This window comes from Athene noctua, chromosome 1 (assembly GCF_965140245.1).
Source record: "Athene noctua chromosome 1, bAthNoc1.hap1.1, whole genome shotgun sequence".
Classification (NCBI taxonomy): domain Eukaryota; kingdom Metazoa; phylum Chordata; class Aves; order Strigiformes; family Strigidae; genus Athene; species Athene noctua.
In genome coordinates, this window is record NC_134037.1 from 200,150,593 (window position 1) to 200,175,994 (window position 25,402).

General features: G+C 42.2%; 1 protein-coding gene across 2 annotated transcripts in view; it reads left to right on the plus strand.

The window, feature by feature from the left end:
* Positions 1-15,409: 15,409 nt before the first annotated feature.
* The window catches only part of RAB20 (RAB20, member RAS oncogene family), a 34,327-nt gene continuing 24,334 nt past the window's right edge, over positions 15,410-25,402 (plus strand). For both annotated transcript variants that reach the window (XR_012633935.1, XM_074910400.1), the window contains exon 1: positions 15,410-15,717. Coding sequence is in view for 1 of the 2 variants with exons in the window: in XM_074910400.1 (XP_074766501.1) it covers positions 15,546-15,717 (172 nt within the window). In the remaining variant the exon portion in view is untranslated. The remainder of the gene's footprint in view (positions 15,718-25,402) is intronic.

Below are 25,402 nucleotides of genomic sequence, written 5' to 3' on the forward strand. Positions count from 1 at the left end.
TAGCAAAGAGTAGTGAGGGAATACTTAGAGAGAGCCAATCTCCTGGGCCTTCTGAGCCAAGGGGCTTCCCCTGACTCTTTGAAGCTAGTTCACTTGTTAGCTGCTGGGGAACAGCAATAACCAGGTGTCAGGATTTACCAGAATGTATCTCCGATACCCTTCCCCGCGAGGTGGGGCTGGCACCTCTGCAGTCATGCAGAGGGCTGCTCTGAAGGCTCAGCAGGTCCGTGAGGGGCTGGCACCTTCCACGCAGTGATGGCAGTTCTGCCAGAGATGCTGATACGTTTAACATTGCAACAGACTACTTAAATGTGATGGGGTTGCAACTTAAAACACTAGAAGCAGGTTTTCCATTATTTATGATTTCCACAGCCACTTAATTTCCATGGGAAGTGTACGCTTTGATGCCTCTGCCTGTAGTGATGGCCGCCTTTCTTCTTGGGTCACCGCACACACATTTCTCTTACCTGTATGACTTTAGCTAGCAGTCACCTGGTTTTCAGAAGAAATATCTGAACCTGGACATCAGCAGCCAGGGTGGGCTGTCTCATTTCTCCTCATTCACTTTCATATTAGTTCAGCAGTCTGAGCACATGGACTCGCAGGCACAGCGAAAAGCTCTTTGGCTTTCCCGGGGCTCTTTGAGGGCAGCGAGACAAACAGGCTCATTGTGAGGGCCCTCAACAAGCTTACAGGTGTAGCCTGAATTGCCCAGAAGCCGGTTTGCATTTGGGACCTGGAATCGCGGGCAGCCTGGCTGTCTCCCGGCGTACCACTGCAACTTGTTGGGATTTAGAAAGTTAAAAAAAGCAGAAGCCCAAAATATCTAAGGGGCCACCGCAGCTGAGAGCCCGGCGCTGAGAACCAGGCGAAAGAGCGGGCGCTGGGTGTTCACGAACGACTCCCGGTACCGGACCCCCCGGCCCTGGTCCCGGTTCCCGGTTTCCAGATCCTGGATCCCGGCAGGGGGACCCGTTGCTGCCACCTGCCGGCGCCGGTGCCCTGCAAACCCCGCAGTGAAACCCCGATACCCCCCAGGTCTTCCTTCTTCCCCCTTCTCTATGCACTACACAAATTACCTTCTGTTATCTTCTGGTTTTCAAGCTTGTCTGGGACCACACATAGCCCGAGTGCTCACATGACATCCAGCATGTTTTATCCTACTTTGTAAGGTAAATATTAATAATGCACGCTGCACGTTTAACAGAGATTTTGAAAAAAAAGACATCTGAGAAAAAAGGTAATCACTTTTTTCCTTTGCATGAGCTTGTTTCAGAAGTAATTCCTCCTGGTTTTGGTTGTGCCAGTACTGCTGGGGCACATATACTGTATATATATCTGCAGTCTTGATTTTCTTACTTGTTCAGATAAAGACCCAAGTTTGCACCTGTCCGAGATTGCACCTGCTCCCTCCTGTCTTAACAACGTTTTCTTTTACACAGGGAAAAAAAAAAAAAAAAAATATATATATATATATATATAGCTAAAGAACAGGTATGGTGCTTCAAGCATAAAATCAGGACATGAGTTTTTAAGCATCCAGACTCGGCAAGAGAGAGATGCCCTCATGCCCCATAATACAGTCATATCCTGAATGTCCTGTTGTGATTGGAGTAGTTCATGTTTCAAGACATGGCAACACAAATCCACAAAACCGCCACGTACCGTAGTATGATACTAGGCACCAACTTACATTGTAGATTCTTCCAGGATGTCTCCCAAAAGGATATCTCTCTTCCAAAGGATATCTTCTAGGGAAAATCACTACAAATGCCACAGAACTGCAGAAACTAGAATTTCTTCGGAACCATTTCATGGTTGGGAAGACGTAATTTCACATCATCACAGAGAAAGCAAGGATCACAATCACTGAACTCCCATGGTTTTGGACAAATTAATTGTAAAGTGTCTATGAGGGATGCCATGTGTGAGCAGAGAGCTCCTGCTTTCATCTTCTCATGAAAAATGTTCTTAGTCAGAGAGAGGAAGTTGATGCAACACATTAAAATCCTCATTTTCTTAGCCAAAATAGAAACGCCTCTATGGGTATGCCTACATTGTAGCCAAATTCACAACTACAGCTCCAAGTAGTTCAGACTATCATAATTCCCGCCCACAGGCTTCTGCTGTGTTAGCAACAGTAAGGGGTAAAGATATGTTGACTCAGCTCTCCTCTCTCTGACATAATTTGGGTCAAATGGATTTTTTTCTTCATCTTACGTACTGGAAAAGATGTCAAGGAGATGACCTTGCGCATTCAGCCATGAAACTATGGTACTGTGCAAATTTTTAATTAATTCTAAATTAATATCTTATTGTGCATTTTTAAACAAAAATCTCTGGAAGTTACAAAAGGAAACATGGAGTCTCAAAGGAAAAAGTGCAGAACAGATATTAACAAATCCCCTACTATCTTCACCAGACTTGGCCCATGACTTCGGTATTTTTGATAACCTCATATAGCCAGTCTTGTTAAAGTCTTTTGAAAGTCTGGGTAAACTGTGCTGGCTTTTTTGTTTGTTTGTTTGTTTTTTCCCTGCTTAGGAACACATTTAAGCAACTGTAATCAAAGAGGGAGATTTTCAAAGGTGAGGCTGCTTGATTAGAGATCAGACTGGGACAGTGAAAGCATTTTTATGGATCAGAAATATAGCTAAAGAGTGGAAAACACGCTAGAAATAAATACTACATTTCTTCAATGAGAAAACGCTAATCAAGGGTTGTCTCAAGTTTGATATGTAAAATAAAAGAAAAAAGATGGAAGATCAATAAAAGGAGATGAATGAGGTAACTCTCACAAATGGTACAACATGTAGGATTGATTTCTAACACTGGCCATCTTACCATCCCTTGTCTAAGCAGGTTGTTTCACCCTACGCTGTTTGTAAGGTGGAGTAAATTGTTGTGGTGAGCTTCCTGTTTCTGTCCACTGACCACAGAGGGAACACAGACATCCACCTGCTCTACTTGCTCACCTTTTCTTCTGGCAAGTTATTGCAGAACTGCTTCAAGATCTTTCATTTACCCATGTCCAGAAAAGACAAAGCAGAAATCCAGAGAATCTTTACTGGATTTAACCGAAGAGGTAATACAACAGTAGATGAACCTCATTGCTAATAAATGAGAAATAATTCACCCTGGGGACACCTACATTGGCTGACAGGGTCTCCTACAGGACACCTTCAAAACCACATCTCTTCATTGGTTGTATAGCCTACGCCCAAACCATTCAGTCCAAGAACTATGAGGAAGAAATGTGGTTCACAGGCTGAAAGAAAGCAACAGGCTGCTTTCAGGACAAGGTATACGATGTATCCACAGCTGAGTTCAGATCACAGAATCATAGAATCATAGAATTATTTAGGTTGGAAAAGACCTTTAAGATTATTGAGTCCAACCATTAACTTTGCACTGCCAAGTCCACACTAAACCAGGTCCTTAAGTGCAGCATCTATACATCTTTTAAATACCTCCAGGGATGGTGACTCAACCACATCCCTGGGAAGCCTGTTCCAATGCTTGATAACCTTTTCAGTGAAGAAATTTTTCCTAATATGCAATATAAATGTCCTTGGTGCAACTTGATGCTGTTTCTTCCCATCCTATCACTTGTTATTAGGGAGAAGAGCCTGACACCCACCTCACTACAACCTCTTTTCAGGTAGTTGTAGAGAGTGATAAGGTCTCCCCTGAGCCTCCTTTTCTCCAGGCTAAACACCCCCAGTTCCCTCAGCCACTCCTCGTATGACCTGTGCTCCAGACCCTGCACCAGCTTCGTTGCCCTTCTCTGGACACGCTCGAGTCATTCAATGTCCTTTTTGTAGTGAGGGGCCCAAAACTGAACACAGTCATCGAGGTGTGGCCTCACCAGTGCTGAGTACAGAGGGACAATTTCTTCCCTAGACCTTTTGGTCACACTATTTCTGATACAAGCCAGGATGCCATTGGCCTTCTTGGCCACCTGGGCACACTGCTGGCTCCTGTTCAGCCGGCTGTTGACCAACACCCTGAGGTCCTTTTCATGTAGTTGTAGGGGATGGAGGTGATGAGCTTAGGCAGACTGATTCATGAAGCAACTGTCAGGGTGCCTATCTTGCACCTATGGTACAGGTGCAAAGGTCTTTTGTGCTGTGGAAAAACCAGTTTCTATTCCCACCAGTTTCATGACTGCTTCTCACAGAATGTCTCTCAGGGTGGGCTGAGGTTGTAAAAGTCTACCCACAGCTAGTCGTTTTTTTTTTTTTCTTCCCCCCTAAAAATGGACTGTAAAGAAGGCTAGAACACAATTCTGCTAATTCGGATAAACAATGTCAAAACTGGAGGCTGGACTGTTACCTCCTGAGTACACCCTGGTGAACAGTTACTTTTACTGCTACATTTGTTATCATATTATATTAACGCAATTAGTATGCACAAACAATAGATGCTAATCTACTCTTAGAAGAGGCTATATTTTTTTCTGCAGTCAGAAACGCAGTTTGTCAAGGTCATGAATCATCTCATTCCTTAGCAGTGGCTGATTTCAGAATGTGACCAAACCAGCCTCCACTTACTGGTTAATAGTTAACAGTTTATTTCAAGTGCCTGATAAATTCTGGGTCAGATCTCCTGAAAATATTTGAGGGCTCAGAGTTAATGTTTATTTTAGCAGGGTGAAAATATGAACCACTTATTTCTATAGCCTCTTGTGATTCAATTTTATTTCCATCATGAAACAAATGGGGCACAAGCAGCCACCTGCCTTCCCAGGGAGACCTAATAAAAAAGCTGAACAGAAAAATCTCTCAGAAATAGAAGACCAGACGGGAGGAATCTACAAAGACCAGAATAGTAAGTTACCACTGCTATCAGATAGTTTAAGATAGTTTAAGGTCTAACATCTACCCTCATCTAAGTTTTGATCAGGTTATGCAGTTTTTGCAAAATTTTTTCAGTTCTATAATCGCTAACTACTATCTCTACATTTCTTTGCTTAAACCCAGTATAGATTATACTACTTTCTAAAATCCACACTACGTAATTTCTTCTTTCCTTTCAACTAGCTGGATCATGTCAATGTAAGTTTTATGATCCTTCCAGCTGGTAATTGAGAAGCAAGAGAGCACCTACAGCTTGTTACTCAAAACTTGAAAAATAAAGCCTTGGGCAGTTGTTAGTCATCACGTGGATCTAATTTATGCTAGAGGATGAGTTAGCCCAGAATCTGGGAGACCTTTGCAGCCCCTTTCTACAGTCACCTCCTACCCTGACCACACCTCAGAATCTCAGTGTCCCACAGAAGAGACAAATGAACCACCTTTTTCATCTCCTGAAATGCCTCAGATTTTAGATTAATGCTTTAAGACAAGCTGACCCAAATTTCAGTTTATGTTTATATGTAACTGCAGCAGTTCAGGGGCTGCTTCATAGAACCAATTCCTCTCGTAGAGGTGAGGAGGATTCAAGTAGGAAATCATGCGTACAGGAGCTCTTTCCTGGTAAATGCTGCAAGTGTCTGAAAATTAGCAGCTTTGAGTCTTTCTGATTTCCATTAGTGGTTTGGGGTTTTTTTGTTTGGTTTTTTTTTTTTTTTTTTAAAAACTTTTGGCCTCCACAAGGCAAGGAGTTCTGCAATGTAAGCATGCACCGAGAAAAAAACAATTACTTCCTTCGGTTTTAAACCTTCTACCACAAGATTTTAATGGCTACTCTCACTATTGCTAGCTTCCTGCTAGTTTCCCATCCTCTGTATTGGCAATTTGAGGACAGAGGCAATGAGGTAAATGTTTTATCTGGAGAACAAGCTCCACTTCCAGTCCCTGGATTGCCTAAATTCTTCCTTTTTAAAAAGGCCTTGAGTTTCAAGTTGTTAGAGTTGTTGTGCCTTCATACAAAGGTTTGTTACAAGTCTTTTCTCTTTCATGATCACAAGACGTACTTACAATGAATATAAGCACATTGTGAACTTGCATGCCTTATTTATCAAATCACAGGCTTTGGCCTGAAGCTCACTCAAATGGATGGATTTTTTCCTACCCACTCTGAAGAACACAGCTAACAAGTGTTTGCTGTGATGTCTCCATTTGTACTCTACTCATTTTTATTTCCTTTTGTTATTATCCATTTTCCATATGTCCAGAAGTTAGCTAATTAATAACCTTAATCAAAAACTCATATGAGAATTTAAATTCAAGTCCAGCCTTCTTCACTGAAGAATTTTAGTATAGGCTTCATTTAGGTATGCTTTTAACTGTTACTATTATTCCTAAGAGCTAAGAAAATACTTCATCACTCAGCTGACCAGCAAAGGCTATGTGATCAGGTCCCTACTTGCCATTTCACTGAGAACAGAAACCTTTTTCTACAGTCACTGATGTATTTCAACCAGAGTGGATATTAATTTTTAAAATTTTTACTCTCTTCCATACTCATTTTCCATGTACATATTCTATAATGAAGCTTTTGTTTTACACTTTGAATCCTCTCTTCTTTTTGGACAAACTCCCTTTTGTTTCACCTTTTAATTTCAATTATTTTTTCCATGCAGTTTCATTTGTCTATAGTAAATTAATTTTCTCCTTTCTCCTTTCTCTGATTTAAGAATAGCAGTCTTGCTACATTATTTTATAGTAATCTCATCCAAGATTTAGAGAATTACAAGCTTCTTTATTTGAATTAAATAGGAACAACTCACTCCAACAATAATATCTAATGTTAACATCTCCAATATGTTCTAAGAGTGCTCTTTCCTCTGTTATTTTTACTCCTTAAACAGACCAGCTTTGACACAAGTGGGTGTTTGAAGTCAATTAGATTATATCATATTAAATCTAGAATGAGTTTCACCCAGCACTTCTGTTTAAATTAGGGGTTTAGATTAACTATCAACAAGCATTAATAATCTCTGCAACTTCTTCTATCTCACAAAAGCTGTTTTCTCAGTGTGTTGAAAGGATACATATAATTCACATTCTGTGAAAAGTAAGTCTCATAATAGAAACTTCTTCCTTGAGCATATTCCTTCTTCCATTCTTCATGGTTCTAAGTTTCCTCTCTGATTTAAGAGTTTCTAGCCCCAGGTGTGAAGGAAGGTTGCAATACCTTATACTCATAGTGGATGGAACCAATTGGTGATGTGTCAGGCCAAATACGGAACTGATTTGCTCCCATAAGCAATTTAAGCAATGTTTCAGTGAAGCTGGTATAAGTGTATACATACAGAACATATTGTTATGTTTCTGCAGTGCTCAGAAGATGAAAATGTCATGACAATACTAATTATTACTGATAACTAAATAGCTAAAGAAAGGCAATCTGCAATTACGTTTACCTTCCACTTGGCATTTCAAATGGAATAAAGCAAGCAAGCAAATTTTCAAATAATATTTTCAGAGCTGAAGCCAGACCAGGAGGCACTAAAGCAATTACTTTAGCAACAGGCTTTTATAAGGGGCATCACCTGCAACAGGTTTCATTTCTAGGTAACTTCTCAGGCTCCCAAGAAACCTGCAGCATCTACAGTCTGGAAAGATGTCAGAAGAGTAGCATGCAGTTCATGGCACCTTAGAAACAAAGTGCCAAAAAATATACTGCTTCAGCAAACAACATTTGCATAAAATTTTCCCATAACAGAACTACATAGAGGATAATTGTATTATATCAGGAGAAAAAAGTTTCGGTTTCAGCTATGAACAGTAGACACTGTTTGTCAGAGGCGATTTTAAAGTAGTTTTGCTCTTGAATTTAGAACAGGATTATGTATATATATATAATTAGATGGGAGAATATCTTTTTGAGGTGGCTGAAGGTTAAATCCCATCATGCTTTTTTCTTCCTTGGCTATGAATAGTTCCACTGATCTCAATAAGCCTTCTGGACGAGTACCCAAGGTGAGTAAAGATGAAAAACTTGGTTATTAAAAAAGAAAGGCAAAAGCAAACCAAAACAGTTTCATAAGATCAGTCAACAGCAAATTTCTAAGTAGTGAAACTGAAAATGCACTTGGAAGAATGACAGATAAATTAATTCCCAGAAACACTGTAATGTAAAGGGATGGGGAGTGGCACTCTTTATTTTCATCATAAGTATAGGGCTAAAGACACATAAAAATAGGAAATTCTGAATGCACCATCTTTATGTAAACTCTCTATGGGATATTACAGGATGGCGATGTTTCAAATGTAATGATGTTGCCTTTATGCTGTGTTTGAAATTATTTTAATAAACCGTAGGGTTGTTTTGGTAGGTATTAGTGCCTAAATGTAATGTCTAATACAATGAAAGTCCAACTAACTAGCTATCAACCTAAATCTGAAATACTCTGTGTTTTTTGTCTCTTTGTACAAGTTAGCAGCTAGGAAGTCCTCTTTCATAATCTAGAAGGGAACAATTTTCTGTTGCAGAAGTAACTGTTACTCACAAAATCATCATAGCATGCTTTTTTCTAGTTCTAAACTAGGACTAGAAAACGACTTGAAAATTTTATACAGTAAGTTTCTAATTTGAAGACTACAAATACAAGCAAAATTTTCCAGTATTACTCTCTAAAAACGTGCTGGTATCAATTATATTTGCTTATGCTAAATTCGACTTTGATCATACTTTCTTCTCTTAATTTCCCATCTTCACACATGTAAATAAATCATGACTATCTTTATACTTCTAATTATATTAATATTTCCTTTCTAAATAAATTCTATTATCCACCAATAGCTGGTGCATTCCTTGCCCAAGGGCCAGAAGAACGGAGATGAAGCAAGAGCCCATGAAGGTGTTCCATGCTTTTATGAGAAATCAGTGTGATAGATTTCATTTCATAGTGATCAGTTTATGCATTGAATGTCACAATGTTATCTTTTTGTAAGGGGATAAAAAGAGGACAGCTGTTCTTTACTGCCAAATTCAGTCAGATTGTTTTGACCTTTAACAAGCGCCTAGAGAAGTCCCACTTCTCTCTGCATACTGCCAGTATGGGAGCAGAGATGTTTCAAAGAGGAAGGAAAAAAGGGGATCACAATGGCTCGTCCAGCGAAGAGGTGAAATAAAAGTGTAGCAACACAGCTAGAGGCAGGACAGAGTGTACCTCCTGACTGGATGTGATTTTGCCCTGGGGCAAAGTTGTCTGTGACACTCTTCAATGGCCTTTCCTTCCCGACCAGGAACAATGCTGACAAGTTTGGCACCACCTGAATTTCTTCATAGGGAATAGCTATGGCTCCCAGCCTAGAGAAATTACTTAAAATTAGAGTATAAAATGCGGAAGATACTTGATATGCATAAATGTCAATAGAGACGAGGTAGGCTCAACTGAAAACACAGGTCTATTCTTCTGTATACATCGCTTTTTTAACAATTCACATGATGATGATACTGAACTTGCAAATTAAAATAAAGTTCCTCCAACTGCCACAAACCTGCATTGTGGAAATAGCTTCAAATTTAAAGGTCATAAATTGTATTTGTTTTGCCTCCAGTGTCATTATTAGTCACTAGGATCGTACCATGTGATTCTGCCAAACCTGTACTCAGATTCCCATTCATGGACTGCTGCAGTCCATAGGCCTTCTCACAGATACATGGATCTGTTTATCATGAACAAGAATCTTGACAAGTTTATAAGAACTAAAGCAAATTCTGTCTTACTACCATCTAACTTAGTCCATCCCCTTCATGATGTTGGAAAGAGTGAAAACCTAATACATCTTTTTATAGGCTATAATTCTGTAACTTCTTTTAGGCATATAGATCTCTGTACATATCCACACACAGTGCCCTATTAAACTCCAGGAACATGATAGAATAGTAGGATAGCCTTGGGTTCTCATGTGCTGATGGAGTCTGGTTAGAACTTAAAATGCTGCAGTTAGAAAAAAAAAAAAAATCCATGTAAAACTCACATTTTGTGCACTTACCAGAACTTCTTGTATTGTGATCCCTTTGAATCACAATTGCTTACTTTGTGATTGAGCCCCCAGTCGTAGATTTCCATGTCATTTGGTGAGTACATCTGCACTAAGCTTCCTGATATTCAGGAAAAAAGTTTTTACTTTCATACAGCAGGAAGTCTAGAAAAACTGGAGCACTGATTCCTTCATATAATAAAACATATCAACCTGTCTAGATAGGTACATAATACTGGAGGACTTGGATGATTGTGGTGGATGGGAAGTACTAGTAAGGTGAGAATCAAGCTAGCTGGTGGTGTGGACACAACAGGGCTGCTCCCTCCACACGGTGCTGGCTGCCAGCTCTTCACAAACACAGAAACTTCCTTGCTGAAGAAAGCTGATTTGAGACCTTGACTCACAGTTGAGTGACAAAGGCCAAACTAACTTCCTTCAGAAGATCTGGGTGGGGAGTTCCTCCTGAGCCCCTATTTTCATCTGTACCTCTAGCATCTGTGCATCAAGGAAGAATTCACTACAGCTCGGTGGCTGTGACAGCTTGGGTTCCCTCGTGGTTTCTAAGACCTTCTTTTCAGTTGTCTGTAACACAGGCAAATTCTAATCATCTGGATTAGGCTTTTCCATGATAAGGATGTCTCAAGCTGGTTGATTTACCTGTCTCAGTTTCATCGCACTGTGAATCGAACACCTAGGAGGTAGAAGTAACACAGTGACATGCTCGTTCAACCCTGGTGAAAGAAAATAGTCCTACAACTGAGTTGGTCCAAGAGTGGCAAGGTTTGAAGAGGAGGGAGACCAGGGACACCTGCTGAGGGGAAACAAATGACCAAGCACATCACTGGAACAAGCAGCCAGCGCTGGCCAGCTGAAGCCCCAGAAACTGAAGTTCAGTGGCTCCAATCACAGGCTGCTTCATCAGCCTGCTCTATACTGATCACTAAACAAGCAGAAAACTACTCACTGTCACTGTTGAGCTAGTTTTTCATCAGCTTCAAGCTCAGTTGGCCTGGTGAAGGGTCAAGTAGAAGACAGTGCTGGCTCAAGGAAAGGGGTGGGAAAAGAAGAGGGAGAAAGGGGTGGAACTACAACCCTAGAGAAAGCAGACTAACTCCTGAAGTGCAGGGCAATTTTCCTTGATTAGGTCATCTAGGTTGTGGACTAATCCACGAGGTGAAGAGGAATAACCTAGGAGGAAGAACCTAGTCTATGTAAGGATAAATATGTAGACAGAGCAGTGGAAACATGATGAATAGTTCTTGCAGGCTTTGTAGCCTGAAAGAGAGCGCCTTGAGAGTGAGCTGTAGTTATGGCTGTCTGGAAGATGATGAGTGCAAATATTTCTGTTTAATGAGCATGCATGCTCATTTTCTCATTTAGAAGAAAGAAGTCATAAAGAAAGGCAATAAGCAGAAAGAAAACCAGAAATTGCCGTGCTTCACAAAGCGCTACTTGTTCATAGCTTTTGTGGTGACCTCATGCCTTGTGAAGAGGTGCAACAAATAAACCACTGGAGTGCCAGCACGTTTTGAGGATGAGGAATAAGCCTCCTTTATTGCCCTTCTCTTTTGTTCATAAGGCCTTGACAAGGCTTGACTAGATAACTGGAGTAAATGCCTCCATTTTATGGATTTATCCGTGTTTAAAAAGCAGTGTGTTTCTTTCAGCAGTTTGTACCTCCTTTATCATTACCAACAACCCCATTGAGGTCCCCTGTAGTATCTTCAGAAAGCACTCATCTGGTCGTGAAGGTTCAACATACCAGAAGACAGAGACCCTGCTACAGGAGGAAAAAGAGAGACAGATTGAGGTGCTGAACACCAAGGCCACAGCAAACCTGTGACACACTGGGGGCAGCAGTTAGCAGCTGGCATGACATACACCTTCAACCACTTGCTCAATTTGTCTCCAAAAGAAGATCAGCTCAGCAAAAATCAACCCTGTTCTGTGACAAACATTTCACCCTATGTGAACTTACAAAATACTCTTAGCCTGGAGAGCAAATGGGGCCCATAGGCAGGACAATGTATATAAATACCTAGGGAAGCCTGGCAAAGAAACAAATAAACAGGTTCTAATTTTCTACTGCAAAATTAGGCGGCTTTCATACTGTGGGAGACTAGAAAGGTTGAGTTATCCTGACGCCAGTACAGACATTATTGGCTCAGGTTTTTGGCTGGCTTACAAGACTGACATTCCCATTCTAGAGGGGTTTTACTCTAGCACAGAAATCAATAGGGAACTTTAATGTGTTGTCTGCCTCTGTAAGCTAGCCCAAGTGTCTGAATTCCAGAACATCTGGAGACCAACTGTGGTGACCATGTCGCCACACTGTCAGGAAGGCTAATGAACAACCTCACTGTAATTAAACGGTGTCCTTAGATGCTCTAAACTGAAAAACAAATGAACCCCAGACAATGTGTGCAGTCTGTGTACATGCTCTACCCAGACAGTAAAGTATTACATATTCCTTCCTATCAAGTAACTTTTGACATTCTTCATACCTGTACTTACTATGGTGGAGACCAGACCTCCTGTTACAGATGACTCAGTGATTTGGGGGAATTTTCTTGCAACAGGCCTACGCATCTGAGGGCTAGAGAGCAAATTACAGGCCCTTAATGTTTTCCCAAATATTTTCACATATGCTCTGTTATTATCTATATTGCATTACAGACTATCATGAGCCATTTGACTTTAACAACAGGTGACTTAAATTGTACGCTGTAGATTGGAGCGCATTCGTACAAGGAGACGTTGGCAGCAAGAACCAAACACACTGCACTGTGCCTAGCAAACGTGTTCTCCTGAGGTCAGCGGAAGCTCAGACTGCTGAGGACTTCACAACCTTGAGTATTTAAGGGCTTACCTCAGGAGCCCTTCTACATACCTGGAACCTGTCCATGTCACCATTTTCCTAAATTCTCCAAAGAATCTGAAACAACACACAGTACTCTCCCATCTTACTGCATCCGATTATTAGGCATAGATTACTCTGAAACAGAGATGATCCTTTAAGTAAGTGGTGAATGGAAAGTGCATAGTAATGGGGTAATGCACATCCCTGTCTGTGTCAGAGTCGTTAGTTGTGGTACCAGGTCCAGATAAGTATCGGGCCTGATGGATTTGTTGTCTCACTTAACCAGGTTATGGTTAACATACTAAAGTAGTACATTACCATCAGTGAAAGTTGGCTGGTGACACTTTCAGGAGAGTACCCTGTCTATGTGACTGCTGCCAGCTGAAAATGCACGCACTCAAAAACGTGGGGGTGCAGGCATCTGTTTAAAGCAACTGCAGAAAACATCTTTGAAGGGAGTGGTGTTCTCTTTCTAAAGTGCATGTTATTTATTAACAAAACCTAAAATCCCAGTTGCATTTTCACTCTATTATTGAAACTGTTTCTCTCCTAACTTCTCTGCATCACTGTTAGAAACTACTGATACCTGTTCTGAACACCAGAAAGAGCTACATTTCACTAGTACATGAAAATAACTCAAGTAGAGCAGAATCATGGTAAAATACAGAAATAATTAAGTGCTTTAACTGCTATGATTTGGTAGCAGAAGCGCTGCTGTAAATAAATAATAATACTTGAGCTTTTAGGTATGTCTTTATAATGTATGTGGATGGTAAATCAATGCATAAGGTGAGAGCACATACACTGTGGATCCCTTTACCGGTTCAGATCTTCATGGTCTAAACTCTTTGATATCAGATTCTTTTCTCTTTCTGAAATTGTGCCTGCCACTTCAAAAGGATGCAACTTACATTGCACATGGGAATTTGCAAGTAGTATCCATGTAAAAAGAATGCCTGTTTACACTTTCATACTAGGCATCCAGAAGAAACCTACTTGCTTTGTACTACCTCAGAGAAGTACTTTGATTCAATGAGTTTCCTTTTCCCAATTCTGGGATCAAAATGGGAATCCAAGCAGGAAACAGGAATCCGAAGTGAAGGCTGCACACACCACAGCAAAATACTGTCACAGTCATACAGTAATGAAAGTGAAACAACCCCCTCTCACATAGTATGTCACAGAGCCCTGAATCACTTCTCATATTATTATTTTGGAGCCTCTTTTGAGGTTATTTTTTTTCCCAAATGGTTTAACATCCCCTCTCCTAGGGTATTTCCAGTACCTTAATACCTGGTGGGTATCTGATTCCAAACTGAAATTATGTATCGTTGGGTATGGCTGCAAAACCACAAATCTGGGCTGTAAAAGTAGAATAAGCAAAATTAACTGGGCATGGCTTAAAAAATAAATACTGCTACACAGCTATTCCTTCTTAGCATGTAAGCAAAAATCAAAGCATCTCATAAATGCAAAACCTAGACTGGCTAAAGAACTTCTAACAGTTTCAACATGAGACGTGCAAAAATGAGGATGTGTGTTCATTTATTATGGAAAGTGCTGCTATCTGAATGGAATTAATAACCATTAAGTTCTCCTAAAAACAGTAACAGTTGTTTCTCATCCACTTGGTCTACACATCCAGTGTACATCCTTCTGGTACTTAAAGGGTGCCTCCAGGAAAGATGGGGAGGGAGTGTAGTTGATAGGATGAGAGGCAGCAGTTTTAAACTGAAAAGGAGTAGATTTAGAGTAGATATAAGTAAGAAATTCTTTACTATGAGGGTGGTGAGGCACTGGCACAGGTTTCCCAGAGAAGCTGTGGCTGCCCCCTCCCTGGCAGTGTTCCAGGCCAGGTTGGACAGGGCTTGGAGCAACCTGGTCTAGTGGAAGGTGCCCCTGCCCATGGCAGGAGGGTTGGAACGAGATGGTCTTTAAGGTCCCTTCCAATACAAACCATTCTGTGATTCTATTCTATGATCCCTTTCCTTGCCCAAAATTTGTAACATGTTTAAAATATTTTTCCGGATTTGTTTGGCACAAAGAGATTTGATGCAAAAACGATAGGCTAGACCCTGGGTAATTTAAATGACTGCAATTCTGTCACCTGAACAGGAATTCAGCTGAATTACAGCAGCTGGGCAACTGGCTGTGAAAGTGGGTAGACCTGCGACTTGGAAAATAATCCCTGATTCCTACGGAAAACCCACCTCTCACCAAGGCAAACGTGTTTGTCCGGCAAGTGTCATAGCTCCGCGGGAGATCCTCATTTCGGAGCAACTCTCTGCCTCTGCGCTCCCGCCCGCGGAGGGCAGCGGGGGAGGCGGCCTTTCCGCGGGGGCTCCGGGAGCGCTGCAGAGGCTTTGGCAGCCTGGGGCGCACCAGATCCCCCCGAGGCTCGGCGTGGCCGGGCCCCGACCCGGCCCCCGCTCCCCCGCTCCCCGGGAGGCGGCTTCCCGGCGGCAGCCACCCTGCCCGGGGGGGTGGGGGGTACCGGGGCGGCCGGAACGCGCCACCGCGCTCCCCCGGGGCAGGGCTGAGGCGGCCGCCCGCGGTGGGGTCCGCGGAGCTCCGGCCGCCTCCGCGCCCGCGTCCCCTCCCCCTGGTGCCGGTGGGGGCGGGAGCGGGGCCGGGCCGGGGGTAGGAGGAGCCGGAGCTGGGGCCGGATCGCGGCGGCTCCGGCGGAGCCCCCGAAGTTTGCTCTGCTGGCGGAGGCGGCCTTCGGCCCGCCGCTTCCGGGGCTCCGCCGCGGCGGGCGGGAGGCAGCCGCCGGCCGGCGGCAGGACGGGCCGGGCCGAGCCGCGATGAAGAAGCCGGACGGGAAGGTGGTGCTGCTGGGGGACATGAACGTGGGCAAGACCTCCCTGCTGCACCGCTACATGGAGAGGCGCTTCCAGGAGACGGTCAGCACCGTCGGCGGTGCCTTCTACCTCAAGCAGTGGGGGCCCTACAACATCTCCATCTGGGACACGGCGGGTGAGACCCCCGGCGCGGTGCAGGGCGGCTCGGAGGAGCGGGGGGGGGTCCAGCCCCCGCGGGCTCCCGGCGGGTAAAGGGCCTCCCAGAAACTTACGGGGCGTTTGCCGTCGGGCTGCCCCTCTCCGCCGGCTCTGGTGAGAGCGGCGCTTGCAGCTCCGCCACCTCGGGCGGGGACTGCCCGCCGACACCCTCCGCGGTTCGGTCGCTGTGCATAAGTTTTGCTTTCCCCGAATTTTGGCTCGGCCCTAACGTAAAGGCTGCTGGTGGGAGAGGCTGCGGGCGGGTGACCTGCCTGGGAGCAGCTTCGCCTTCCCGAGAAGCGCAGACGGAGAGGTGAGCCCCGCTCTGCCCCGGCGCCGGGGCGGGCGTCGGGACCGGGAAATCTCTGGGTGCCCGGTGCTTAGCGCCTTATTTCGGTGCTACTGTAAAGTCAGTCGCCTAAAACAAATGGTTTGGCGGCAGGGCAAAGTCTAAAAAGGATCACGGTTTTGACGGGCCAGAAGGGGCCTTATCGCTGCCGATCTCTTGCGCTTTTAGACCCGCTTTGCAAAACGTGGATGTACAGAGAAGATGCCCGTTTGCTTTCTTTTGCCTGAGTAGATGGCTACTGCCTGCAAACCCAGGCAGGAGTTAGTGAGGTTACAACTTACGTTCGTCACTTCTCGCTACGTGCTTTTACATGTCCAACTGGTATCAGCTGGTGTCAGACTCAGACTTTCAAACGCACGCAGCTCACGCGCCCTCCAGACGTGACTTGCTCTTTCACCGCAGCAGTAAGAACCTCCACGTAAGGATTTAATGCTCAGAGAACACGGGCTGCGGGCAGTTTCTGTCTGGGATAGCAGCACGGGGCTGTGTGGCCCGCTGCGTTGCGGCAGGCACCATCTCCGGGATGCAGGAGGGAGCGCGGGTTGCGGTTTGACGTCCTGGGGCAGAGGAGGTGGGAGGGCATGGACTGGAGACGTGGTTTGTGGTCTTGGTCATATGAATATCTTGCTGTTGGTTGTTAGGTCAGGAAGCTTTGTTCTGTCATGTGGAGGGCCAGACTGCCCTGAAAAAGGAGATCTATGAATGTTCTTGCCTGTTAAGTTGCTCGTGGGAGAAATGGCTTGTTCAGTATTTTTCTTGTTTTCACGTTTAGCCGAATTTTGTTAAAATTCGTTAATGGCAATATGAAGGATGCAGATGATATATTCTTGTGAAACTTGGGGAGCTGCGACATCGTGCAATATTCCAGTTTCCTCCGGGTGATGTTTGAGAGGGAAGTTCATTTGCTGTGTCACTTCATGTCACAATCTAGTCCAAAATGGCTTTTCCTGCATGAAGAACTGAGAAGGAGGAAGGAGGGAATGAAACTGTCAAGAAGTTATGGCAGAAACACTTTTTGGAGAGGGGGAGGAGATGTTTAAGAGCTTTTGCTTCTTGCATTTCTTAATCTATTACTATCATGAAAGCTCACTAGCAGTATGTCTGTTTTAAATATTCTTTTTATGTCCTTTGCAATAGCTGTTAAAAAATCTTACTTCAATTTTGGATGACATGTTTTACTGTGGGGAGTCTCTTGCGGGCAACTGCTACTTTTTTCTAGTAAGCCAGACCCACATGGGTGACTAGCAGTGGGCTTTATTTCGACAGAATTATCTTGGTGAGATTGCTCATTGGTAATTTCCCTTACTCTCTTCTGCTTTTTTTTTTTTTTTAATCATAATATAAAATAAGTCCCTCCCGGGCTTTGTCATATGGTTTTAAAGCCCTATTTTCAGTCACTTACACTTAGTGCAGTATTTCATTCACTGTTAGTTGTGAATTTGTGTTCCAGCTTTATGTGGAATCTGGAAAGCCACAGAGGTGGTTCTCCATATGCCAGGTGAAGCACCCAGGCAGGTGATACCAGGTCAGAGCTCATTGCCTTCCCAGGGGCTGGAGTTCCCTCTGCACCCTGGAGCAGGGCCAATGCCTGTGTGGCACTGTAGTAGAAGCTCCAGCTGCTTCCCCAGCCTCGGCGGGACTTCTGTAGCAGGATTGCTGAAGCTCTGTTTGCAGAGTGGCAGTTGAAAAGTGGTGTTGTATTGTGTTGAGGGTGGCATAACACATCTTCCTTATTCTTCTCTGTTGTTGGAATAAATGTCGAGCCCAGTGTCCCCACTCTTGCATTTCAGAGGCAGTTATGGATTCTTGCACCGTCTCCCTGTTGTCTTGCACTCCTGCAGAATGAAGGAAGCTGCCAAGACCGGGCTAGGCTGCGTTGGGGCCTGTGGGCTCTGGTTTATTAACAATTCTCATTAATCTTCTAAGAAGTAGTGGCTCACAGGGGACATATGCTTTCTTCTGTCCTGGTAAAGAAGGAAGGAACCTTGTGGACACTGCAACTCTCATGTTAAGTCAATAAGGGAATCAAAAGCCTGTGTTACTTTTTTTTTTCTTAAGTTATTTTTCTTTTGTGTGGACTTTATGCTTTTGCTGGCCACAACACGTCTGCAGTCCTGGGTCTGTGGCTCTTATCTCTCTATGGTGTCACTATCTTATCTGTACCAGGTGGGTACCAAGTAAGCTTGGAATTTTTGTAGTAAGGAGGAGTTTAAAATTTAGCTCTTTTTCTGTTTATTAACGTGACATTGCTTACTACTCAATTCTTGTGAAGCAGTTACAGGGTCATCAAATATATATAGGGGAATCCAGACAGAAAAGATCATCCAGGAGATTAAAAATTCCTAAGCACAACAGTATGACAAAAGTATGGTTCAAAGTTTGCACCCATTTTACCTGCCTAAATACTGAGTGCCAACTCAAGATGTCTGTCTTAATATCCCAATAGTACTTTACACAATGTACAGTGTAGAAATATGGGAGATCTGGCCTAGGAAGATGAGGTGATGCTTGACTGTTGTTACTGCACTAGTTTAGTACTCTAGTAAAATACACAATTCTACAAGGTTAATTGCAATGCTTTTTTTAAAAAAAATTTCTTGGTTCATGTTACATTTAGTATGTGAATGTATGTTTATTTTTGTTACTGCTTATCAGCATTATTTTGGGGACTGTTATTTCCATGGTTAGATATGCATGGATATTAGTACTACATCAGTTTAATTGCTAGTCTTCTGAATTATTTAAAATATATGTCATGTTTACTCATCACTCTGTTGACTTTGCATTACTTATCACTCTGTTATTCAGAAAAATGTCACATTTTCCAGGAAGAATTAAATTTGCTTGCCAAAGCACTTAAAATGTGTTTTTCTATGTTGTTATCACTCAGTAAATCACAGAAGTGCACACGACCTGTTCTACCAAGTTAGGTCTGAAGTACATGTCATTTATTCTAGGAAGGACTCTTCTCTTGGCTGTACATTCACACCACTCTTTAACTTGGAAAAATAAACTGCTTAATCTAGTCTAAATCTTTCATATTCTTATCCACAAGTCTTGTAAAATGGGTGTGCAGAAGTTGTCAGACTTGATTGTTTTTTCTGTAAATGCTCACAGCAAATTCAACATTTCCAGTTTTTCAATCTGATGATTATCAGAGAAGTTATTTGGAAATTGCATTTTCAAGGAAACAAATAAGCCACAGATGGAAGAATACTTGGAAGAAGTATCATATGCTTGCCATATTTTAATGATCTTTTTTCTTCCTAGCCACCTGCTTCTGACTGTTTCTCCATTGTCAGAGGCTTGGATAGATGGTCTTGTGTCTGACCCAGCATGGCTGCTGTTGTACTCTTGGTGCAGAGAATGATTTATTTACTCTTTATATTCTGATGCTACAAACTATATTTGCTTGTTTTCTGTTTTGGTCAGTTAATTTGAAGGAATTTTAAAAAGTGCATAAACTATACCAAAAAAAGGAGAAACTGTAAACTTCTAGCATGTTTTAAAAGTCTAGTCTGCTGGATAGAGGCCTAGTCTCTAAAGGATTTGAGTGTATATGCTTTGAGACCTTCATAGTATTATGTTTGAAGTAGTATTTTTTCTGAACCAAAGAAGGTAAGCAACAGCATCAGCCAGAAGAGCTTTCTCACATGAAAGGATTGGGGGTTGAAGACTCAGGAGGTCAAGTTATATTTATATATATATGTGTGTGTGTGTGTATTCTAAGCAGTGCTGACAGCAGCTGTGGGGTAAACCAAAACTTCCTGCTGGGTGTTGAAGGCATGCAGCTCTAAGCTAGCTTTTTATCTTGGGCAGTGCAAACACATCCTGAAGTTCTGAGGGTCTTGGTTCTGCTTCACCTTTAAACCTGGAATACTAATGTGTGGTGGCTGTAGCTAACAATGTTGTGGGAGTCTTTTGGGTGTTCAGGCATATTTTCTGATGCCTTGATATTTCAAAAGGAAAAACTTGTTTGTATGTCAGATTTCAGTTTAAGATGACATTTGTTCAACTGGTGCCCCCAGCAGCAAGGTTTCTTAATTGTTAGCGGTCATGTCTGCTGTATTGCTGGCTTAGTGTTAGAGCAGCCAACTGGAAAGTTAATGACAAGTATTTCATGAAGTTCAAAACCCAGCCCCTTTCTTAAAATACAATTACAGAATCATGAAGCGAACTTACAAGGAATAGTCATTCAATAATTGGAAAACATAAAGCTTAACTGGGAAAGCAAATTTCCCTTCTTTTCCTTCCTCTCATCTTGAGCTAGCTGTCTGCATATGAGAACTGATTTGACTCTTTTCTTCTGTGAATATTCAGCTATCAGTTAATATTTTTACATCTTCCACCCCTTTATTTTTGCACCTGCAGATTTTTTTGGTGAATTTTTACTTGTTGGAGCTAGCAAGGTCAAAGGAGATAAACACAGCCTGGAAAAAGCTTTTCTGTGGCTTGCGTCAACCGCAGCCTATCTGTGTGACCAACCAATGCTTACATGTCTTGTGACTGGTTTGCTGATGTCTGATGGATCGTGCTGGTGAGCATGTGTCAATTCCTCCCAGTTTTCGGTTCCTGATAGCCAGTGTTTCATTGGCAGTAGTGCTGTGCCTTCTAGGGCTGGGTGAGAGTGTTAAGCTGGTAAGAAGTGTTAGGTTCCTTCCTCAGTTAGGCTTTGAGGGTTTTTTTAAAAGAATTTATCTGCGTTGATGTACACTTTCTTCTGCACATGTTCTTTTCCTGGAAAGAGGGTGATGCAGCAAAGTTCTCTGGGGAAACCTGGGATGAGGTGTGATTTTGTCCCTGGAATATGAGATCAGCCCAGGTAGGCTGTCTCCCTGCTGCCACGGAGCCAAACATTCCCCTGTGTGATGAACAACATACAAATCTGCTGTAGGTGGGGAGGAAGCATGGTCCTCCATCATACTGAAACAGAACAAAGAAAGAGTAGGATTAAGTGGTGTGTTTTCCTCACAATCAAAGACTGATAGTGGCTACTCTGATATTCTGCTGGTTTTGAGTTTTGGAAGTAGAGGATTACAACAGGAGAAAAGAAGCTATGGGTAAGATGGTTAGGTAGGTTAGTCAAAGCTAAAGAGCATGATGAGGCATGTGGGAAAGCCTTTCTGAACCCGATGAAATGGTGACAGAGCAGCAGTTGGGGTTGGGTGTTGCTGCATGTGTGATGAGGTATCTTTAATTGAGGAAGTTGCTTGTTGGAAGGGTTTAGGGGATGTCACCTCAAAAAGTGTTGGGCGTCAGGGGTCATTTAGTGATGAAGGCTGCTGTGTACCTGTTCTCAAGGGAACAACAAGGTATGAGAAGAAAATGCTGGAGAATAAAATGCCTCAAATTTGTTGCCAGTGAGTCATGGCTCAGGGACCACTTGCCACCAAGGGGCTTTGATATTTTTGCTTTTTGCCTTTGGAAAAATGATCCTGTACAATATCACTTTGGCCTCTGCGTATTAATTGTTCATAACTGTTGCATGTACAACTATGACAACTAAGGACCAGCACCTCATACACAAATAGTGTGGTTTCCCTGGGATTACTCTGTATGGTTATAGTACCTACATCTTGAAAAGGAAATTATAAGAGTGGAGGTTCAAAGGGACAGTATGGCTAGCTGCTGAGAAAAATCTCTTGTGTACATGGGGAAAATCCCTGAAAAGAGTTCACTGTTGGCGAGCTCTGTATCTAAAGCCCCTGAAGCAGGTTCAGAGGCAGGAAGAAAGGTTTAGCTTTAGACCATCCCTGGAAACGTGGTTTTGTTGAGAAACAGTGCACCAAATTACTGTTTTTCTGTGATGAATGTTTCCTGAAAAGAGCAGAATAACTTGGGAAGTGATTAGAAATATGAAGAAATAATGAATTGTCTGGAGGAAATTCTATTTTCTGTGTCCCACAACTTAAAAGTACAGCAATACACAAGTAAAGTAAAATGTAGCAAATTCACTGCTGCTGAAAGAAAGTGCTTTTTTATGCAAATATGTTTTGTAAAAATAGGGAAGTACCTTGTCAGAGGGAATTGTGGAAAATACACATCAAAAAGAAGCCGGAGACAAAAGCAACACACTTTGTTTGTTCAGCTAAGGCTAACTCACTTTGTTGAAGGAGGAATTTTGTTTATAATGTAATGTGTAATTTCAGTACAAACTCTTGGGGAGACAAGCTAATGGGGAGGGTAAGTCACTTTGTTGTGAGTACTCAGTGCAGGCCAGGATAAATGCCATGTATGAACCTCTGTGGTAACTTCTGTATCCTAGTCCCCGTGTTAAGTCCGCACTTTGCATGTGGTATTTAATAATAGCATTCAAAGTGACTGCACTGTTCTAGCCTAAGTGGAGAACTAATTGACAGTTCAGTGAGACTCTCTCTGAATAGTATCAGTGACCTGAGGTCTGTGCCTGGCTAAAACTGTCCAGTGTCATGGCATGGCATTGCCACTTGATGAACATTAGCAAGTTTGGAGTCCTCAGTAGCACCTCAGCTTCTATAACAAAAGAGGTTGTCTTTGCTTTCTAATTTTAGCCTGAAGTGAGGTCTGAGTTTTAGAGTCATATTATAAAAGGGGGGCAATATTGACTGTTTTCAGGTGCATGAGTGGACAGTGGAAGGGAAAACTAGAGTATATGTTTGTCTAGTCTTTGGTGCATGCCCTGTGTTCATGTTTTTTCTGTGAAAATTATGCTTCACAGCTTTGGTTGATACCAATGAATTTGTATGAGTCATTGAACTGATTGAATATGTCTGTCTCAAACCCATGTTTTAAAGCCCCAGATCCCAGTTTGGAGTGATACTGAGAATCTTCTTATTCAAGAGTTTGTGCTTTTGGCATTGCATCCTTTGTTCCCTGTATACCGAAGGAAGAGGTGTATTTCCCACATATCTGTCAAAACTGACTTGACAGCTGAAAGGTTAGTTTAAGTCATGACTGTCTGCTTTGTGACAATACTGAAAATGAGAGAGAGAGGCATGAACAAGAGAAATGGTTAGTCAAACAGTGTAAATGGAGCGGCAAAGCTGCTGACAAAAATTGCAGACATATGGAAATTCATATTCCTGGTCAATCGGGAGCAGGTGGAAGAAATTGTAGAAAATTTCAGAAGGGTGTTCAAAAACTGCATTATTTGCTTCAGTAAAGCTGGTCTCCTAGTAGGGTATGTACAAAGGTGTAAATAGGTGTTCTGTGCAAGAAAGCAAGTTATTAATGCCTTGTTGCACTCTTTAGCTTGACTTTTAATATTTTTTGAAATGTATGCCTGAGGTGTCTAAGAAATGGCCACATAACAGTTTGAGCATGAGGGGAAAAACACAGGTCTTGGGATGGGATACTTTTTTCTGCAGCAGTTCTCTTTCTGAGTAAATAGTGTTGCTCAGAACAGCAAAAAGCTTCATTAGTTGTAACATAGAGATGAATGTGTACAAAGTAACTCACGTTGACTCAATCTGGTTATTTCTGGGGTACCAGGCACTTTCAGTAATGAAAAACAAATAGCTACTTAAAATTAGTATTGAATGTTTAGTTGCCTGAGCTTAGGCTGTGATGTCTTTTTCTATTGACTGCGCAAGGAACTGTTACTCTTTCCTTCAGAAGAAAGGTGACAGTGAGTGCTTAAAATACAAGTACAGAGCAGGTAACTAGCTGTTAGCTGAATGGTTTTACAATTACTTTGAGCGCTCATGTATGGCAAGTACTTCTCTTGTTTCGTCTCACACCTCTATATACACTATGGTGTGCAAAACGTCAAAGGCAGGGAGACTCATAGCCAGGTACAGAGTGCCTTGGCTGAGCTGCTCCTGATACTTAGGCTAGTTTAAGTGTCTTTACTTCACAGTGCAATCACGTATCACAGATCAGTTGTTTGCTTCACTACAATTACTATCTCATGTTGAAGCCACTGGTCATGTGAGCTTCCAAGCTATTTTTCCTATGGCATCGTTTCACTGCCTGAACTGAAGGTACACTTAGTAATTCGTCATCTGAGTCACATTGTACTACTATTGCAAAATATCCAGACAAGTAACTTTTGTTTGGGTCTCTGTCGAGAAAGATGTTGAGTCTGTGGTGGGTACGTTTGGAGTCGATAAAAATGATAGAACAGAAGGAATAATTTTCTCTCACAAGTCTGAATGATTTGCTTTCTTCCAGGTGAACACTGAGTAGAACATCCTGGGATTCGATCAGAAGGCATCAAACTTGTAATAAATTCCTTTTCCTGTGCCTGTCATATTAACTTCATAATGCAGCACCTGCAGATATGCCTAGGAAATGAGATTTGAACTTGGTGATTAAACTTAGCTTGTGTAAGCGGTACTGCTGAGAGCAGAGTTGGTCAAAGGAAATGAGTTTTTTTTTCTCTTAATTTGAATGAATTACCAACACAAGTAGTTTGCCATCCTTCACCACAGGAGATCCAGGATAACATCCTTTAGGACAACCAACTCACTAAGCATACAAGATTTCCTAATCCTACTAACCTACCTGAGCATCGAAAAAAACAAATCTAGAAGAGGACTTCTTAATATTGTTTGTAATGGGAGATAGACCATCAGATCTGTTTGTGAGTCGTCTGATATACCTGTGTATCTCTTAGGAAGCAGACTAGAATTGAAGTGGGCTTTACATGGGCTGCCAAGGATCCATTCATGGAAGAAGTCTGCTGGCAATCTAAAGACCCGTGTGAGCTTGAATTTATTGGTGTTTTATAGATAAAGCAAAAAGGAGAATGTGTATTTGAGCTATTGCCTTTTCACCAATTCCACTGGTGAAAAAATACATTTCAGTCTAGTTTGTAGCATGGTGGAAACTTCATGTTCAGGAGAAGAGACGCTTAAAATTTTCAGTAGTCAAACAGACTAACGTCGTCTTATGAGTTAAAGCTTCTGTGCTTTCAGGTCCTTTCTGTTCTGTCTGTTCATAATTTTTTTTTTTTTTTTCTGTCATGAAAACAACTCATCATATTCTCAGCTACAAAGAATACTTCCTTTCTTTTTTTCTGGTCTGCAGTTAATGAATTGAAGATTGGCATAATTTTGTTCAATAATGATTAAGCATCTGATGTAGATACTTTACCCTGTTTCCTCAGCCTCTCCTGTTGATCCACTGACATTTCTTCTTTAATCTGTTACATGATTTAATGTTCCTAACCACTGTTTTTGTACTTCAGGAAATTCCTACAAAATACAGAGAAAAGATGTTGTCCAGCTGTCCAACTGCTCTTATATACTTAGTTTAAAAATAATGGTCTTTAGTACAGCTGAAATAGCAGGACATTTTTGTTTCGCATTCTACAACTGATGACTACTTAGGA